The sequence below is a fragment of the Ambystoma mexicanum genome, chromosome 1q (genome assembly GCF_040938575.1).
Source record: "Ambystoma mexicanum isolate Mex_15411 chromosome 1q, UKY_AmexF1_1, whole genome shotgun sequence".
NCBI classification, from domain to species: Eukaryota; Metazoa; Chordata; class Amphibia; order Caudata; family Ambystomatidae; genus Ambystoma; species Ambystoma mexicanum.
In genome coordinates, this window is record NC_090922.1 from 1,470,695,542 (window position 1) to 1,470,717,063 (window position 21,522).

The 21,522-nt window shown below is 42.0% G+C and overlaps 1 protein-coding gene across 3 annotated transcripts in view; it reads right to left on the reverse strand.

Moving 5' to 3' along the window:
* Positions 1 to 1,337: 1,337 nt before the first annotated feature.
* Positions 1,338 to 21,522, reverse strand: part of TESK2 (testis associated actin remodelling kinase 2) — an 864,966-nt gene continuing 844,781 nt past the window's right edge. For all 3 annotated transcript variants that reach the window (XM_069642367.1, XM_069642366.1, XM_069642368.1), the window contains one exon: positions 1,338 to 21,126. In XM_069642367.1, the coding sequence (XP_069498468.1) occupies positions 20,114 to 21,126 (1,013 nt within the window). In that variant the 3' untranslated portion in view covers positions 1,338 to 20,113. The remainder of the gene's footprint in view (positions 21,127 to 21,522) is intronic.

The following is a 21,522-nucleotide window of genomic DNA, read 5'->3' on the forward strand; positions in this document are numbered from 1 at the left end:
TGGCCTTGAGGTGCGTCATCCAGAAGTGGCTGTATAACAGTGCCGCCTGAGATCATAGAGTAGGTTTATAGTCAATGCATTGAAATCGATGCATCGGCATAGCAACGCATCGACTATAAAAGCGTTGACAGGCCATCTTTTACAAGTAAAAGAGCCTTTGCATTGTAACCAGTCCATCTAAAATATAAATGGACTGGTTTCAATGGAAATGCACTTTTACATGTTAAAGATAGCATTTTTTTGTGTAACGTTAAAACGACACATGGAGCTGTCCAGTGCTGAAATTTCGGCACTGGCCAGCTCTGTGTAACGTTTTTGGTTTTTTGGTATATTGGGGGATTTGGGGTTCCCCCCCAAACCGCCACGCCCACCCCCTTTACCCTAACCCCAATCTAACCCTAACCCTACTGTAAACCTTAATCTTACCCTAGCCCCAACCCTAACCTCAAACCCAAACATGCAACATGAGCCGATGTGAGCCACGTTTGCCAGAGCTTAATGAAGTGGCCAACCGTGCAGATGCTCACGAGCAGACTGATGGAGCCAAGAAATGGGTTGGAGTACAGTAGATACTGAGTGGGTTCGTACAGTAGTTCCTGAGTGGAACCACTGTGGTTCTGCGAGTGTGAATTAGGAGATGTATAACTTTGTAGTTGCAATCTCTTGCCTTTTTTTCTATTAGAGACACACTTGCATATTATATTATTCAAGCATATCAACCTAAAGTCTCCCCTCTTCACCACCAAGTGGGGTGCTGTGGAGAGTTGGTATCCCAATATCTGCATTCGGACTGCTTACAGATCCTCATGGTGAACTGCTCCTGCAGCAGGAAATGCACAAGGAAAACCTTTAATGAGATCCGCTTGGTGCCTTTAAATCACAAGGCTATGAGGACATGGGGAAGATGGTATGGATTACGATTTCAGTCAGCAGCGTTGAAAGCTAGACGAGATCGTGATAATCTTCCAAGTCTTCCCTCCTAACGTTCAACTGAGACTTTCATGGATAGGTCGTCAAAAATACAGAAAAACAATAGTGTATAAACAACCCTAATTGTGCATCTCTAATGCAATAAATTGGAATATCCCAGAAACCTTCATAGTGAGTGACTGCATCACCGTCTCCCTCCTGCCCCATGTCGAGTACGGTTCTGTTCTGCAATTGGAATTCTACGTATGTGGCGTGGGACCAAGGCTGCCCACAGATATGGCTTTAACTAGTTGGTACTGAGCTCTCTCTCCTCCAACACCATGCACTGTTCCTGTGGCCTTGGAAGTGGGTTCCTTCCATGCTCAATGAGTTAAGCTGGCGAGCGAAATAAAAATAAAACACACAACTGTGACTAATAATTACTTTATTCTGAAAGCGAGATGGATAAGATTTTACGAAAAGAGTCAGAGAAAATACACTGAATATTTCACCCAATACTCTTTGGTTACTTATTATTGCTTAGCCAATGGAACAAGAAGTCTCTGGGTTAAAACAAGAGAACACAGTCAATTCCCAACATAAAACGTTCTTCACATGTTCAAGACTATTTACATAGTTTTGCAAATAAGGTGGTGTGTAAAGGTTTCGGCAGTTTTAACTTTCTTCTTTACCAAGTACACATTTCAGTCCTCAAAATCAGCTATTTACAGACATGAAAATATTAAGACGTAAAATTCCTTCATAAATATGAAAATAGATCAAACATCTTGCAAAGTTTCATTTTCAACTTCAGCCAAAATATTTTTAGCTTAAAAGATCATTTTTCTTGCATAGAAACGTAGTGATACACAGTGGACAAGGAGAAAAGTGCAAATGGAATGAATCAAGTGCTCTTAGAGTAGCCCAACATAGTGCCACCGGCTTGTACATCAATGATAAAACATTCAGCACTAGCCCTTCCACAAGGGGGCATGAGTCAACAGACATTCTCATGACAGACCATGAGCTATACGCAAAAAGACGACTTAGCATGTCAGGTGCTTGTAAAAAGGAACTTCAAATGGAACACTTCTTTTAATTTATTCCGGTAATCCACGGGTGAAAGGGACCCAAAAACAAAGTTACTCAACACAAGGCAGCATCTCACCAAGTGTACCTAGTCTACATATAATGGATTGTGCTGTCGTAGCAAACCATCTTGACAAGGATGGCCAATAGGCTTGAAGTATTTTCAATCTGCCATCTTGACGTAGTCTAAAATGAAGGGTCACATTTTTGTTTCAGGTACGATACTTGAGCATGCTGGTGATGCTGTGAATCAGATTACCTACATAGGGGACAACCATGCAACCTCTCGAAATGATGAGTAGGTAGCACAACCCTGCCCCTTTAAGCACTTGATTGCACATTTGCTGTGCATACTTTAAAAAAATATTTTCTATAAAATGTGTGTGGGCCATCTCAAAAAGTAGATGGTTATTGCCATCAAACAGACTTGCCCTCATCAAATCGCGGACAGATTGAGGTTTGGAGAAGGTGGGCTGTTGCGGTGTAAGGTCAGCAAGGGTACTAGATTGTATAATAGGTGCTCTAAATCATGGCAATCCACCACACAAACCTATGTGCATAATAATGCAGACATCTTACAAAGGATTTGGTAGAAAAGATTGCTTACATATCACTACAGCACGGGTTGTAAATGGCCAGACAGATATAACTTGAACAAAAATCAACTAGTTTGATCATATCACCATGTTGCATTAGTATATAAAACATACATAAACAGGATTCCTAGTTGATAGATGTGTTTATCTTGAAGTAATGGCTTTCCTGAACTGGACTCCAACTATTACAAAGTGCATTCATTTTTAAAATCAAATTATCACAGACTCCAGGAAATCAACACTAGGAGAACACTTATTATGGAATCCTGGCCACTAACAATGAGGTGACCACAGACTTCAGCCAGTCACAATTCAAATTATCAGAGATTCCAGGCAATCACAATTATTGAAACAAAGGAGCAGGCACAAAAAGAAACCACCCAACCACGAATTAAACAAATTGGGAAACTACTAACCGGTTATCAGAGACAGCAGACAAGTATTAAATGATCACATAATGCTCACAAAACACAATTACATATCACACTCCAGGCAATCACAATTAGGTTACCCCAGAATTTGTGAAGTCTTATTTAGGTTAGGATACTCTAGGCAATCACTGCTGCTTTATCACATACTTTAGTCTTCTAGATTTGAAACACAGCAGGCTCAAAGGAAGGACAAGTAGGGGACCATGGGCAACAGAAATCACAGATTGGTTGGAAAGCACTTCGTACTCGGGGATTTGCGAGTTAAACTTTTCCCAATCTAAACAGATTCCTTCATGTCACAGAATGCAAAATGTTGACTAAAAGGCCAGGACCTGCTGGTACAATCACATCCTAAGCCATCGATTGCAGTAGAAATTGGATAGTTTGAGGAGCTATACTATTACTTTCAGTAAATATCAACCAATGTGCTTTAGGAATTCTGGCTATTCATAAAAAAAAAATCAAGATCTGCTATGTGAAAGGTCAAGAGATTTAAAAAAAAACTGATTAGGAGTTGGCATTTCGAAACCAAAACAAAAGCAGTAGTATTATCAGAATCCTCCCTTTACTTCGACAAAAACAGAACACTTGCCCTTTCAGGATTAATTTGTGACAAACAGTTCCTTCTGCACGCATTTACTTTGTATTTTCACATTGTCAATGTGGCAATGGATATCTTAAGGGTCAAGAAGGAAGAATATGGGTTAGAAAATAAGGGTGTACACTGGGCCTCCCCCTGTAATGACGAAGTGCATGTGAGAAGAGGTAAAAGACTGAAGATGTAAAGGTATGAAGAGGTAAACTTGACAAAGTTCATGTATGGCAGGTGAATGCTGAAGTAGTAAAGACATACATCCCTCAAGGCTCCTCATGCACATTTTACAGCTGGAAATTATCTGTGATGTGGCACAACTCATTCAATTGGCAAGTCACACAACTCAAGATAAAATCATAGGTTGCTGACAACAGGAAGATAAGCATGTCCAAGCTTTGTCCTTCCTCCTGACACACCCTGCCAACATCTCCTGCTCATCCCACTTCACCGCTGTACAGCCTCCCGATAACTAGTCCTGATGCTGCTTTGCCCATGTCGAATCCATGGGCAAATGTGACAGAGGGGTATTGACCCTAAATAATCGATATCCACTCCCTAGCAGCCCTGACCAACAAGAGGGCAAAGAAGGGTCCTTTGCAGATTTGTATCAGCTGGGTTCACAAAGCCACTCGGGAGGTTAAGGTCACATTGCTAAATCTTCATATTTCCCTCACACCAAAGGTTTCGGGAACAATTCTAGGTCGTTGCACAGGAGCTTTAGACTTATTTGGGTCACTTGTACACTGGTACGCAGCATCAACTAATATTACGCTTTGTATTGAAATCAATTGGCCCGCTTGTCTCTCTGAAATTAAACAAAATATTACTGATAGCCATAAACCAGTACGAATAAGCTAGTGAGGAATTTCCAGCCTCATCGGATCAATCCCCTCCCCCAGCTATAGATCACAAAGGTACCATTAACAATTCCATAGGACACCCAAGCTAATTTAGGAGGTTCCGAGACTCAAACAGCAATTGCTTGTAGGCCCACTGGGAATGCCAAGCCTGCAGCAATTGTTGAAGTCAGCTGGGTTATGACTCACAACGCAGTCGTAGACATGACTATACTTCAATGCAGGAATTGGGTTTGTGTGCCCACAATTTGTGATGTCACATATTTTTCCAACATGAAGATCAGAGAAGTGTTTTTCTATTTCAAGCCTCTCTAAACTTAAATGTAATTGCAAGAACAGACCCCCGGCTTTGTTATGAAAGCTTTAAATAAAAATGTCAAAATTTTAAGTAACAACTGCATCGAACTGGATAAACCAGCACAATGCTATTTTACAGTGGACTTTTGTCTTGCTACTTGTGTCCTGATCCTTTGGTAACACTGCTGTAAAAGCCTTTCCACTTCTAAAACCAAGATGTACACATACATTTGCTTCCGTTGATGCCCTGGTCAAAAACAAATGGCATGTTTTAGGCTACGATATTGATAACCATAAGCAGTGTGTAGGCACATTACAGAATACATTCCTGGATTGGATCTGTGATGAATTTGACAACTGCACACCACAAACTGCAACCGCAGCTAGGTCCAGTGCACACAAATGTCTATTTATACCAATGTATGCCATAAATGCCCACTTCCAGGCACTCTAAATATGGGTAGTACTATCACTCAATTTAATAGTGCTTAACTGATCAATCTTTAAAAGGACACATAGCAGAGCGTTCTCTATAAGGGTTCCAAAACGGGGTTGCCAACAAGTTTTTAAAGCAAGAGATTAACTCAAGATTCTCAGAAGCCTAATATGTGCAACTTCCACAGAGATACAGAAAAGGAACATAAGCTCCAACTTCTCCAGTTCCCTCCGGCCCATAGGTTTCACCTGAACTGTGAAGCCATGGCTTTGAGGCATGAATTGTATAATAATACAACTACTACTGATAAGTCAATTAAACCAATATTAAACCCAGAGTAATGGCAGTACTGGGAAAGTCCTCCAACAGGTGCAGGCTAGGCACCCCCGCTATGTAACTACGCAGGTGCAGAGATCACATATGCGTCAGTGCAGACCTCCAAGATGCATGTTGCAGATCTGACAAATGTACATCTCTACAGGTAATGCACCACAACGTGTAAATGAGTTGGGTATTGTAAAGTGGCAATTTATAGCATACCCGTACCAATCTGGCTGCCTTTTGGCTCTGCCCGAAAAAAAAAGAATGGGGTGCAGGGGTTAGAACAGTAGTGGGATTGAGGCAATGTGCTTAGTGGCAATTTAATCCCAAAGAAAGAGCGCAACATCGATCAGTTGACAGCCGGTGCTGCATGACCGGGAAGTGCATTAGCATGGGGGGTGTGTGTGCAAGACAGTATTGAAGAGGTGAGCCGTGGCTCTGCTATATGAGCAGGCAGAAGGGTGCAGTGGGTGAGGTAGACTGATTAGTATAACAGGGTAGGAGAGTGGGTCAATTGCGCATAAAAGGCGACAATGGGATTAGTTAGGAGAACTTGCTCTAGACTCACCCAGTTGAGTCTGTCAGAAGACCTGGCGTGGTAATGGATAGGTGCTGTTGAATTCGGATAGAGCTCTATGCATTAAAACATTTATTTATTTTCACATTTGTGGAAGCCCATTAAGCACAGAGCACATTAAATATTGAAACATAGGGTGTGATGTATTAAGACATTTGCATTCATTTACTTGTTATAGTTTATGAAAGTTCTCCATTTTACAAATTACTGAATTCAGTTTTTACAAAGACTTTATTAAATGGGTAATTTAAATTTTTCACGTCCCAAAAGTAGATATTGAGTAGCTTGTAGCTTATTATTTCAGAGTATATTTAGGTTTGTGACACTGTACTAGATACAGTTTGAAAAAAACTAAATTTGCAGACAAAATAAAGACGGAGTGAAGGTGGGAAAGCAGAAGCACACCCAAGCCAACACTGGTGATACAACTTGGGTGACGGAATATCCTCCAAGACCGATGCGCAATCACGAAATTAAGGTGCGGTCTTGATCCACTACCCGTTAAAACAGCCATCCTTCATTAAAGCAAAGCACTGCATTCTCCAAGGAAACGTAAGCAGTGGTGGTTAGCTAACAAAGCAATTCTTTATAATTATCAGTAATAACAGTGATATAATTCATGTGTTTACAAGATTTGCTGAAGACTGGACAAATAGGACAGGAAACATTGGTTTAAATAAATTAATGGTGACCAATTTTATGACTCAGACCTTGCAGGTCTTCAAAGAGGAAAGGAGCTGAAAAGTCCGGCACTTGGTATTTGAAAAAAACAAACTTAATTCTGACCTTTGACAGTGGGAAGAAGCTGAATCCTTTGCACACGCTGGAAAGGAATTTTCAGAGGCTGCCTTCAGTGTACATTTCAGATCCACAGAAGGTTCCGTACATAGGAATGTGATGATACTATATTGAGGGTTGGGTGGGAATATTTTTTATTTTAAACTGCTCCATACCAGTGGCCAGTCTTTACAGAAAGGCAGTATATATTCATAGTCCTTGTTTACATATGTGCTTTTTGTGCTAAACTGTTTAATTGTAAATGCTACCTGCCATGTAAGCATGTTAGGCACTGGTTGCTCATTGGCATCGCATGGTGCAAATGTGCAGGGCAAAAAAAGTGACTTCCACGCGTGTATGCCGCATTTTCCCCAGCACATTTGCACTCCGCCATGCAAATTACCAAAATCACTCACTGGAGCAAAATGAGCTCCAATGTTTTTTCCAACAAAGCGAGACAGTAGTAGACTGAAAAACTGCTTAAGAGGGGAGCACACACTGCTACCTACAGTGCACCTGCCTACTCTTTCACTTATTCCTAAAATAGCTGTCCCATATTGTCGTCTACATTTCAGCTTGCATTGCACACAAGATCCCAACATAACATGAGAAAAGCCCCCTGAGGGGGAACTTCACTTAAATAACATTTCCTGTGAAAAGATGCACATTCAAGAGCGACTGCAATCCCATTTTAGACCGTTGTGCATTACCAGGGAAGACATGTCCAATTGCATATCAGTCTGGTCCAGTCATGGACCGAAGAGTTATGCAATTCTCCATCCAGCAATTATACGAACCAAAATGCCAGAAATGTTTTACTGCCTTGCCGGGTGTCACCAGCGAGGTGACCCTGCGTCACCCTATTCACTGAGCAAGTGACCCACATCTGGATTAAACCTCATCGCTTGGGTGAAACTAAAATTTTAAAAAATTAGCCAAATGGATATTTCTCTTCTGCTAAGGTACAAAGATGTAAAATGTGGTTGTAAACTGACCTGCGGGTGTGGAGGAAGGGACATCAACCATAGGTATTAAGGGCGATCCAGAGGTGTAACCCTGGCTCCCTGTGCTTCGGAAGGGTATAGCACCACAGCCACACCTCACTGGTGTTACCCAGCAAAACAGAAACGGGCTGCTCGTGGTACTCTTATTCAGAGGAGAATTTCGCCTAACATTTCGGTACTGAACACCCCTTGTGGGTGCGACCGCAGCGATATGCGAATGGATATTACTCCCCTGGAATGATTTGGTGAGCTAAAATGTGTTGGTAGACCCTCCTGAGTGGGAACCACCCCGTAGGATAATTTACTTGGGTTTGGTCATTCTCAGTAGACTGGCTCACACAATTTTGCAAACCTATCAAGATATACCAACTGTGGAAAGTGCTGCTAACCTGCCTGAGCAAGTGGCTTAGAAATCTGTCTTTATATGTAAGGGTATCACCAGAAATCAACTTGCACCATTAATGCGAAGTAGAAAACATTGCAGTTTTAACAGATTTTGTGCGAAAATATAGATGGGTTGGGGTATTAAAGTGGTATGTAGGCATGGGCTGTGGGGGGTTTCGCCCCACATCTATTTTTGCCTAAGATACTTGTAAAAAAACACGCCTAGGATATAGCAACCTGGCTAAGTAGGCATGAACAATGTGGTTAAAGAGCCTGAGGTTATAGAGTCCAAGATAGATCGATGTGGGTAAGAAGACACAAGAAATGCCTGTCCAATATTTGGTGCATGTTAAAGAAACATTGGAAATAGAAGTGTGGCAACTGGGGCCTAGATGCAACTATGGGTAAATGAGCCCCAGGCCGAAAAAGCACATGTCGATAAGAAGGCATTATCAATACTAGTAGGTCATTGAGTTTCATGTAGATAATGCCCCCCCTCTCATGGTCTCTTGCCGCTCTGAGTTTAGTCTGAGAAAGGGGTGGTAATGGGAATCTGCAGCAGCAAAAGGCTGTTTTGCTGTTTGGTCGATGCATGTGGATCAAAGCAAATGGGCTGTGCGCTGGTAAGTTTCAAAGTATGTGTTTGTACATAAACGAGTAGGTTATGGATCAAGTGGATCAAGTGGATTTCTGATGTGTGTTTGGGGGGTTTTAGTTGTTTGGGCAGCCAGTGGCTAGTGTCTTGGCATCATGCATGACTATGTGTTATGGTCCCCCTCAGTTCATGTATGTTGAGGGTGCTTGGTGGTGTTGGTGGTCCTCGTCTTTACATTGGGTGTTGTGAGGCGTTTTGGATGTTATTGAAGGGAGACTGAGCAACATTAGTAGGGTGGGGTTTGAACATCAAAAATGCACAATGTCACTAGGGGTAGCCAAAGGAGCAGGCATTAATAGGAGGTAGGGTAATACGTGGACCACTAACGCATCATAACCAGCAAACCAAGAAGCCAGGGTTCCATGAGGATCACATCTCCTAGCCCAATCCAGCTGCGTTTATAGGTCACCAACATGTCATTGCTGGGCACAGTGATAACAGGGATTGCAGCTGCTCTTCAATCCCCGGCAACACAGCCCCTCTCGCACTTCTTGGTTTGTATTCACACTTAGTTATTGGTGCAGTAAGCTTTTTTCCTTTTGGCCGTTACTCCTTTCTCCAGTCCTGGATCTGCAGACAAGACATGACTCATGAAACCGGGTGGAAAGAAGGCTTCCAGTTTCATGCAAGGTGAACAGTCCACAATCTCAGTCTTCAGGCTCTTCAGAGTTATCCAGAATGAATATTGATTGTGCCATGTCTTCTCTGCGGGCATTCCTGTTCCATGTTTTCTTTCCCTTTTCTCCCTGTAGTGCGAGACCGCGAAAAAGCATCACTTCCCTGTTGCGAGCTGTAGGGGTGAAATAGAAGGACCGACCTGGTGAATCTGAAAGCCTTCCCAGCTGGGTGCAAAAGCTATTTGTGCAGTTGCATTCTTATGGCTTGGTGAACAGTCAGGACCCGAGAAATTTCCAGAAGGTGAGGGTCATGAAGCATGAACATTCACTTTGGGAGTGAATTCCAAAGTCTGGCATCACAGTTTGGCAGCATGTCCCTTTCTGATGTAGGGAGGCACTGTTAGGACACTGCTGCAATTTAGTAAACGCCTGGGTGTAGCTGGGTGCGATTTTATCTTGTAGGATTTCAGCTCAATAACCCTGAAGGGCAGGGTATGGTAGGGTAGGGTAGGGGATGCAAAGCACTTTGAAATGTAACCTTTTTCTCAATGGTAACCAGTAAAGAGTTTGGAGTGCAGGCAGGATATGGTCTCTTCGGTTGAGAGATGGATGCCTTCTTGCTGCTGTGTTCTGAATTTTTGTTCTGTGTTCTGAATTTTTTGAAGTCCCGGAAGGCAAAGGTCATCCATTAATCCTTGAGAGGACAAGGGATAAGAGGTAGAACTCCATCTCCCCCCGCAGACTTATTTCATCGGCACGCCCATCTGTCCTTGCCTCTCCCGGCCTGGGGAAGAGAGTTTACTGGGGAGCAGTCCAACGGGTGAAACTCTTTGAGCAGCAAAATATAAGCGGTTTCCAGTCGAGGGTGGTCCGATCCTGTGACACTGCAGTATAGATTTTAAATACTTTACAGTTTTCTGTATTAGCTCCTGTGTAATAGGGGCCTACATTTAGCTTAAGGTGTTTAGGAGAGTGAATGTGCTACTATAACGTTGGTTCTTTCCGACATGGACGGTCTCCTGTCTAATGAATGGGGGTTAAATGGGGTCCTCCCACTACAGTATGGTCCAATTTTCCCTTTCTCTATTACTGGAAACACTGGACGAGGTAGCTGAATGCCGCTGTTCACTTCAAATATAAAAATGCTTACATTGAAGCATACTCTTCTTTAATTGCTATGACATATTAAATGGATTGGGCCTCATTAAATTATAATGAATAAGCGATGTCAGTCAAATAACTTAACACATGTATGTTTTTTGCTTATTGTATGTATGTCAAGTATCTTGAGGGGGAGGGGATATTTATGAAACGTGCTGGACTACATGCTATTCAATGGGAACACATTTTTACTGTTCGACTCTTGCATGGTCGATAATGAAATGTATAGTGCAGGTTCCTAAATGACTTAATAGACAGCCAGGGTATTGATATTTGCAATATGTTAATATTGTGTTTGGTAGGGGTGAATTAACTATACAGGATGTTTGTATTGATCATACCTATAACTGTTATTGCTAGTGCTGGACATAGTTGATTAATTTACTGTGGGACAAGCTTATCAATTGAACACGGAGGAGGCGATGGGCTGGGGGATTTATGGGTTAGGTTTCCAGGATATGGTCAGTTCTATGTTTTGAATATGTGATACCCAAATCTTTCTGTGCCTGTGCGTTAGGTAACACACAATTAATAGTTAGTCATAGGTATAGGTGAGGCCAGCCCCATTGGGTGTATTGAATATGGAATATTCCTATTATTCATATGCCCATCATGGGAGCTGTTCTATTGGGTGTCAATGCTGGAGGGGCCATGGGTGAATTATTGGTAACGGTCCATATTGATAAATATGACGACTAATATGATGTTCAAATTTGATTGGTGCACTTCTAGTGGGAGACTCATGGCGGGATTGGGAAGCAGGTTAATTTGGCTGGGCTTTTTTAGGTATTGATGAAATGAATGGTCGATATGGTATGGTTGGGACTTGAGGGGCCGGTATTTTGAAATTGGTTATGAAAAATCTGAATTGGGTTCAATGGGATATTGCTGGGATTGAATTGAATAATGGTCTGATTCGTATATATTTTGGTCTTATGGAGTGGATTTGGTTTATTCATTTTATGTGTGGTTAACATGCTCATACCAGAGGGTGGGTTTGTTTTAATATTCAAGATACTTTGAGTTCAAATTATTTAGGAGAGGAGCCTAGGACATGGGTCCTCTCGTTATGTTCTGTTCATCTCAGGCTATACAGCTGTTGCGGTTCTGTTTTTACTTCAAAGGGGGCTGGGGGCATTAGGGCTTGTTTGTACATATTTAGTTTCAAGTCTAGTACCCTATTTTGAATGTGTGGAGTTGTGTGTGTGAATTAAACTGGAATCATTTTAACATGGAGGATTTGAATGTTGTCACTTGGATTGTGAATGGATAAAATAATGTGATTAAGAAGGAGATCCTGAGCTATCTGGATGACTTGAAAAGTGACATATCTTGTACAAGGGGCACATGAGTAGTTGGGAAAAGGGTAGATTGGGAAAGTTTATGGTTCCTGCTATAATTCGAAATTTAGAGGTGTGGCCATCTTAATAAGTAAGAATGCTCCATTGCAAGTTTTGAAGGTGAGATCGGATCAGGACGGTTGGATAATTGCATTATTTTCTAATAGACAAGGAACCAAGGTGATTATATGTAACATACACGCACCCTCAATTGATGATGGTACCTTTTCTTTTTTTTTTTTTTTTTTTTTAGGAAAGTTGCACAAATTATTCAAGATTGAGGTTCAAATTATATTGTACTGGGAGGGGACTTTAATGTGGTACTAGATCAAGGTTTGGATAAAAGTAAATGCAGGTTGTGAGGAAACAGACAACAATTATTTATCTTTGATCGACTTACTAAGAGACCATAATTTGTAAGACAATTGGAGGTTGGAACCCCCGAATGTCAAAGTATAGTTTCTACTCCGGGGTGCATGAAGTTTTTTCCAGAATTGACATGTTATTGACGGCTGGGCGAATGGCAGAGAACTATAGGATTAGCAGAATTGGCAACATCCTTCTGTTTGGGATTTATCGAGAGAGGTTATGGCAAATCCGGGCCAGTATGAGATGAGAAAGATTTTGCAGAAGCTAAGAAAAGATCTGAAAACCCTGATAAAGGATAGGGCGGAGAGGAATTTATACCATCAAAGGTGCACGTACTATGAAAAAGGTGAGAAATGTGATAGATGGCTGGCTTATAGGTTGAGAAAGAGGGAATCAGAAAGATCCATTACTGCAATTCGAGATGGGGATGGTAGGCTTACTTTTCAAGCAACGGGAATTTGTAAGTTTTACAGTGAATTATATCGGAATGACCAGAATGTTCATGGGGATGGTGCACTATTTCTACAAGAGCTACAGATTCCCGAAATCACTCGGATCGATTCTCAAACTTGAGGAAGACATTTCAGTTGAGGAAATTAAAAAAAGCTATTGATAAGCTAAATTCAGGAAAGTCACCGGGACCGGATGGGCTCCCATCTGAACTTTATAAACTACTTCCTGACTCTGCTCTGGTGTTGCTTAAGGATATGTTTGAGGCTTCATTGGCCTCTGGTCTTTTACCTCCTACCACTAGACACGCAACAATCTCAGTTTTCTTAAAGAAGGGCAAATATGAAACTTCCCCATCAAGCTACAGACCAATTAGTTTGATCAATACCGACAACAAAATGTTGTCAAAAATGTTGGCCCCAAGGATGGAAACATTACTTCAGAATTTGATTAATTGGAACCAGTCAGGCTTTGTTACGGGCAGGCGAACATCAAGTTACATTAGGAAACGGATTTAGACCATATCTGAAGCAAGAGACTCATGATTATATTGCAGTGCTTTTGTTAGACGCAGAAAAAGCATTTGACAGAGTGTACTGGATTATCGGTTTATGTTGCTTCGAAAGATGGGGTTTGGAAAGAGGTTCATGTCTTGGATAGAATTATTGTATGCTGATCCTACGGCGGATATGAATACTAATGGCATGAGGTCTGGATCTTTTAAATTGAAAAGAGGAACGAGACAGGGCTGCCCACTTTCGCCTCTTATTTGTTATTGCTATGGAGCCCTTAGCGGTAGCTTTGAGATGTGACTGTAGATTGCTGGGGGTGAAGAGCTGGGGCTTAGAGCAAAGGTTGTGGCTGTTTGCCGATGACCTGCTTCTGGTGCTCAGGAAATTGGAGTATTCGGTAACACTTATGGAGAGATTCTGTCTGAGTTTCATCAATTGACAGGTTATAGAATAAATTGGTCTAAATCCGAGGTATTGCCACCAACGCCGTCCTAGGATCGAAATCTTATAACTTCGTATGGTTTCAAATGGTGTGTAGATAGAATGAGATATTTGGGAGTTTGGTTGACACCTAACATCATGGAATATGCAAATGAAAATTTGAGGGTTGTCTGTTCTGATTTCAAGGTTGATTTGGAGCGATGGGGATTGCTGAATCTCTCACTGTGGGGAAAGGTTAACGCTTTGAAGATGGACTGCGGCTCCAAAGATCAATTATGTGTTGAGTATGCTTCCTCTGACTATTAATCTCAGATATTGGATAGATGGATACAAGAATACATTTGGGACCACAAACAGCCTAATCTGACGCTATGGAAATTGCAACTTCCACTAGAGAAGGGTGGGTTCGGAGTTCCCAACTTAAGGGCTTAGCACAGGTCACACATCTTTTTGTGCCTTTTCTTAAGAATGAGTCAGACGAATGGGTGGAGGCTGAGGCAAGTTGCAGCGGACCTCTTACGCCTAGAGCAGTTTTATCCACTGTTCTGGACCTAGTAGCGTCAAGAAGTGGATGACTGAGTTTTTGAGAGTTTTGGGGAGGAAGTTGTGTGAGTTGCTGAAGGTGAATGCTTTATTGGACTCAGGTTTTTCGGTATGGATGAATCCTGGAATCAGGATTAATGCTAAATCTATCTTCTGCTCTGACTGGTTTCTGGGCGGAATAAGGTGGGTCTCTAATCTTTTCAAAGATGGGAAGTGGCTATCAGCCAAAGAGCTAAAAGGAAAAATGGAATATTATGAATTTTTCATTAAGTGATTATCGAAGGCACAGGAAAGCTGTGGGATTGATGTAATTGGAATCTGGGATGGAGGTAGATCTTTTCACAAATAACCTCACACCAGATGAGGGAGGATTAGCCAGCAATTTCTTTTGTCAAATAGTAGCAGAGTACAAAGAAAATGATGGTCTGAAGGATGATTGGAGCGGTCGCATTGGTTGTGAGATCTCAAATGTGCAATGGTTGCATATTTGCCAGAAGGTTAAACTCTGCTCACTTTGTCTTGGTGAAAGATCACGCCAGACCAAAATTCTAAATAGGATTTATTGGATGCCAGAGTGATTGCAGAGAAGAGGTTTGAATGATAGTAGTGACTGCTGGGCATGTGTTCATGAAATGGGGACTTTGGAATATATGCTTTGGGATTGCTAGAGGTTTTTTGGCTGAGTTTGGTGCTGTATGTGAAGGAGTGCTTGTGGAAAGAATCGACTACGACTTCAAAACTTTGGTGTTGGGATGTCATGAGCTTCTAGATGATTTGACTACAAGTCAGAAGAAATGGCTGTTCCGTGGTGCTATGATTGGTAAAAAGCTGATTTTGACTAGTTGGAAATCCACATTACCTGTGAAATTGGATGCATGGATTAAGGGGATGCATGAATTGGCGGATATTGAGAAAGTTATTTATGGAAGGGAAAGCAAATTATCCCTGTTTGAGAAGGTTTGGGGGAAATGTTTATCTGTATACTAGACTCTGAAACATTTAATGTTTATACTTAGCCTGAAGGATGGGTGGGGGAGGGAGAGGGAACCGTTCGATTTTAGGCAATTTGATGTATGAATCGTATTAATTGTGATGGTGTTAAATTATTTTTGTAATATATAACGTGATCAAGCGCTCGGGGAAGCGCGAAACGCATCGTTAAGGACACTGCCCTGGCGTCCTGTTTTGTTTGCTGTGTGTTTTTGCCTCCTACTTTTACCATCTATTAAACTCGAATCCAATTAGCAAAAACGAGTTTGTTACTTTTTCCATTGGGACCTGCAGACCTCATGCTTGGAGTGCGTTTTTTTCCTTCCTCCATGTTTGAACGATATATATATATATATATACACATACATTGTGTATATTTGGAAAATAAATATATATAAATTACAAAAAAAGAGTTAAACCCCTATGTGGGAAAGTGAAAAAAGGTCATGAATTAGCTATCTGATCGGGTGCAAGTGAAAGAATGTTCCAAGGCTAGTTCGTATTTCCATCATATTTCTGACGTACTTGGCTACTTGGGTTGTTTCCTGGCAAACACCCACCTCTAAGCCATAGGATCATCGTGGAAGGTAACCATTTTGTGGGCAGATCTGGGCAGTTTTTTATGTCTTTTCTGGTCATCCATAAGTTCAAGTTGACGAGATGTCTTCCTCTTATGAAGTCTGTATTGCTTTAGAGTTAGAAGATTTGCGCAGTCATTTGTAGCATGTAAGGCTATGTCTCTATGATTCTCATGTGGGTCCATGTAGAAGTTGAACAGTAGAAGTGATCATTGCCCTATTGTGCAGGTGATATCATTAAATTGATCTGTAGGGTGTAAATATGTGGCCTCTGTTCTGTCAGGACCAATTTTGATGAAGTAGATGTGGCCGACTGTCCAATGTTGCAGATAAGTCTATAGAAAAAAAAAAGGGCTGAGTGAATATTGGTATCTGGACTGATCTTCAGGTCATCTTATGTAGATTGAAGTGCTGATTTGGTTACCTTTAGAACTCTGAAGCCTACTTGTGCGAATTCCAGGATGATGTTTGACTTGTGTCAGTGAGGAGTTCTCTAGTGCAAGGTAGTGGGCAGATGCTGTTTCTTTGGTGACTATGTTCTTGAAGGTGGCCGGCGGCATCTGTTGGTGGGCCTGCTTTGTTACTTGTTGCTACAAGTTTGGCAAATCCAATGGGGTTAAAGTTGTGAGAAAAGGTGGGGCTGCTTTGGATAAATCCTCAAATGGTTTTCCTTCCCGATAGTCTCATCTTTGGCCTGTTGGATCACCCTTGCTTTGTTTAAGTTCCTGCTGATGTCACATAGCTCTGATAGTCTTGTGTCATGCTACAAGAATTTGGGTTCGTAATTTCTTTGATAATGATCACTCTTTTTGGGTAAGTTGTCAGTGACAGTTTATAGTGGAGTCCTTTTGTTCAGCCAATTTGTAGGGCATCTCGTGGATACACTGATCCCTCCAGGTCTGTTCAAGTGGATACATTTTCCAGTGCCCAGAATCGGGCTGAGATGGAGTGTTTCTGGAGGCTGGTTTGCTCAGTGCTTCAGCATGTTAGTTATGAAGGGCTGCTGCTTTTTACACTTAGTGTGTGAGAGATGGACAGCGGATTGGTCTTGCCTGGTACAGAGGTCATCTAGACTCAGCCCTTCCAGATTACTCTACTGACGGTTTTCTTTTTAGTTGTGCATTGAGAGGGTGGACATTGGTGCAGAGATCAGATGGCAAGACCAGCACTGCACCATGGGGATGTGCTGTTGTGGTTAGGCCATCATTGCAATCTGTTGCTTGCAGAGTGAGTCGTGCTAAGCTTTGCTCCTTTTATCAGCTGTCTGAGATGAAGGTTCCCACATAGGATCATCGCGATCGCACTGCTGGCTCCGTCTTTCTAACCAGGACGTCTGTCCTCCCCAGTAAAACTGGATATTAGTGAACAAGAAGGTTGGCTGTGGTTTCTAATTGCCTGTATGGCGCCTTTATATTTCCCAATGATGAATGGGTTGTATGAAGGTGGTCAGTGCAAAAAGAGAAAAGATGTGCTTGTTTGAAGGATGCAGTGAACAATGACAGTCACACTAGATTAGATGTTCTTGTCATGTCACGGTCCTTGGTCACAAGGCCCATTTCCCGTCCTTTTTTACTTGTCGATTGTCATGGGCAAGTTTGAAAAGGGGTGGGCGGACTTCAAGTACTACCACCATTTGAGTAAAAAGCTCTTGCTATAATTATGAGCTATATGCTGTGTGTCTCCAGTAACAAGCTCATAATTTCCCCTCCCCAATCATGCAAAGGTGCTAAATCAATGACTTTGAATGGACACGTACGCTGCAATGCATAGGAGGGGGAAGGGGGATTCAAAATCCCACATCTTCCTTAGCTACACATGTTTCTTGCAGATGCCCTGAAGCTCTCTGCAGTAGACCAGTGTGTTCAGTGGCACAGTGCCAGCCCACAAGTGTTTGCCACATTATTAAAGTTAAAATATATTTTGCTTGCCTTATAACTTCTCCAGTCAACAATCTATTTTTCATTCTCTGAAAAATCTTTTTACTCCAAATGTCTAAAAAGTAGGAAACATGACATGTTCTCCTAAAAACCCTATCAGGAGCAATCACTGGATCATCATCACCTGGAAAACTCAGTATGAGCCACGGTAAGTGGCATGAAAGGTCAATTCAAGGTATCTGAATGGCTTGTGTCAGGGTTAAAGTAATAGTCCACGTTTCTTTAATTATTGGTCTCCAAGGGGATCTCGCACTGCCATTGCAATTTCAAGAACTTCACCTCCGACAACATATCCCAGGAAGTGGAGGCATATCTTTCACCATTTGTAAATCCAGTCCGAAAGCTATAGATAAAATCGATGCATGAATCAGTACCCAATCACAATACTTAACACAATTAATCCCGTGAGGGCAAAGGTCATGTCAGATTTAGAGCAGACCGGAATAGGCAATAAAAGCTTCTTTGGGCGTGGAGGGGGGGTGGGGTGAGGGGGCATTTGGGTTAAAAAAAAAAAAAAAAAAAAAAAAGGAGCAATAGTCCCACCTCCAAGGTCAATCAGGCTTTCAATGTGTAGTCCACTTAAATTATGGAATACCATATAGATGACTCATGGAATTAAGGCTTGAAACTAGAACACCAGACAGATGGTGCACAGCTTTATTTACTGGCCTCGACCAAAGGTGCTACCCACGCTGCCCTAGTGGGAGGTCAAGAGAAAACAGTAAAAATGTGCTGCAAGGAGAAGCACTACTATTTGTAATGCTCAATTAGAAGATGGAGCTTAAAAAGGGATTATTTTTCATTTACAGGGATTTCTATCTAGAAAGAATGCAAGCATAACCATACCAATTTATAGTAAATTAAACATTTTTTAATGTTATAACAACTTAAAAATACTACCAACGGCCAAGATAAATGTGTATTCTTTAAAAAAGTATGTTACTTGCAAAAGTAAATAAAATTAAAATGCTCTACTTCCAAACTTTATATGGAGCCATGGGCGTATTAAAAAATAAAAAAGGTGCCCTTATTTATTAGCTAAAAATTAAAATCAAGAAAGGAAAGAGCAGTCTCATGGGGCCAGTAGGTGCCTGGGTGCAATTGGAAGTGTGATGCCAATGATCTACTTTTAAAATCATTTGTAAATGAGAAGGTTGGAAGCAAGCTGTTGTCACAAGCCTCCATCTGAGCATTGAGATCTTATTGGCACAGTTCTTTTAAAAGCAGGGCCATTTAGAAATGTACCACGTCTTGATCGGAGGCATTAACTACACCCCACAACACCTGCACATTTGAACAGATTAATGGCATAACACATTCCTAGAGACGCTGCAGCCACTCTGGACCAGCATTTTCCGCCTTCCTTTACCACAGCTTCCCTGCCCCGGCTGACAACTCCTTCCATAAACCAGTTCAAAGTTAAGCGAGGTTTAAAACAAATATGGTAACTTTAACTGTTTGCACCCTGATCAAATAGATTGCAAGAGACACTAGCAGCTAGTTAGAAAGTTGGATAGGGGATGGTTGGTGTTTTTTATCAATGCTTAATTGATCTCCCCCCATGGTATGACTCGCAGCACCTTCCTGAAAATTTACAAACTAACCACAATATTAGCGCGCCTGGTTAAATCCTCTGAAATGGACACTGCACTGATCATTGCCACTTGGATATTGTATTAATTTTTGCAAATGGCCAGCGGGAACTGTAGGCGTGGCTAGGAACAGATCTCCCTCAATATGTCTTGGTGAAAGAGCCTGCTTGAGCTGCTCCATTAAGACCATATTCCTCATGCCCTGCCAAATCAGAATTACAGAGTTCAAGTTACCAAACCTTAAGGCCCAGTACTTCATAGGAACACAATGGTATCAATCGCAAGGCTTCAACTGAGGTCACGGGGATAGTCCTCAGTGCAATAAGAATACACTAAGGCTATGGACGTTCCACAGAAGGAGCCATAGCCAGATACCTTCTTAGGCTCCAGGTTATCTACCACACCATAGCAGCGGCCAAAAAGAAGGACACATACAAGACAGTGGTTTTGGTTATGTTGCTAGTTTGTCTGGGTGCTTGCTAGGACAGCTGGAGCAGAGGTGACCCCAGGGATAAGTGTACATCACAAGACCTCTTTGATCCTGATCCAGGATGGGAACATATAGCGAACCCATGGATACAACCCTGTACTGCATAATCCAAAATGAAATTAGCCAATGTTTCATTTTCAAATTTCATCAAACGGTTTGTTTTTCCTAAATGTCACATTTTGATGGCCCCTCATAAGAAGCTGTGGAAAGACAAGGCGACAGAAAGACTGAGTCACTGCTCGAGCTGTCCTGAGAATTTTCGGCCAGCAACGATGCATCTCTCAGAAGTGGGGAAGAATCAGCACTTGTTGCAGACTCTTCCAAAGGATTAGAGGCATTCTTCTGCAGGTCCTCTTCCACCTCCATCTCCTCAGTGCAGCCACAGCTCTCCGGTGTTCCCAAGGAGTTATCCATATCATAGAACGAATTCTGGGTAGATTCCTGCATGTCATTCACAGCATTAGCTGGACTCTGCCTTGAGTTTAGGATGAAACTCTGTTCAGGAGCAGGTGGTTTACTTGGGCAGAATCCATTCTTTGCCTGAAGGCCAGGGCCAGTGGAACAGTCCATTTCTTCTTCACTGTGGAAGGGAGACTCCCCATGCACCGATTTAGATTGAAAAGGCGGTATATCAGTAACCCCATACTTAATACCGCATAGAAGTTTTTGCCGCATCTCATTGCCCGGCTGCACAGGGTCACATTTACCAATGGTTGCTGACAGGGTGTCAAAAGGGATGTACTCTTTGTGCAAAAGCTCAGGTGACACAGGAAGGGACCGGCACCGTCGGCCATGGAAGAAAGAGAAGTCTTGCCATTCTGAGTTATAGAGCTGTCGGAGATGTCCTTGCGGGCAGGACACCAGGTTGTCGCCAGCTTCTGGGGAGTGCAGGTCAAAGACCAGAGAGATGACAGACTTACTAGGCATGTCGAAAAACTTGATTTTGCCTCCTTTTAAGTCCTCCCTTGCATTAAAGGGGTTAACTTTGCGGGCTGCTCCCTTGGTAGGAGTGTAGTAAGGGTCCTTCACATTGACCTTGCGGGTAGGTTTCCGTGTAAAGATATCAGACTGACTGCGGGACAGCCAGATGAACCTACGTGGACGTGGAGACTTGGGTGGAATCATGCTCTCTTGAGGTTCCAACCGGTTCACCCGCTTCATTCCCGCTACATTAAGGCCTACAGGAGAGAAACAAAAATGTAAACTTAAAATACTGAACATCTGAGCTATACTAAGCTAACTCAACATTCCGATAGAAAATAAAACATGTATTTGTGACATTAGCATTTTTGTAATGACTGGAGCAAAAACTCCCTCCAACTCAACAAGTTTGAGTAAGATTTGCCTCTACCATCAAAATGGATGCAAACTACCGGATGCTCTAAACAGATTCACCCATCATTATTACTCTGATCAACTTAAAGTTGCTTACCATTACCCAAGTGCACTGGTCAAACCTATCAATAGACTCATATTTGTGAAAATAACCAGTCCGTTTTTAGTAAGCAATTACGTTTTCATGGTTAGTCTCTCACCAGTTTAAGCATTTATTACGTACCCTACTGCCAATTTAT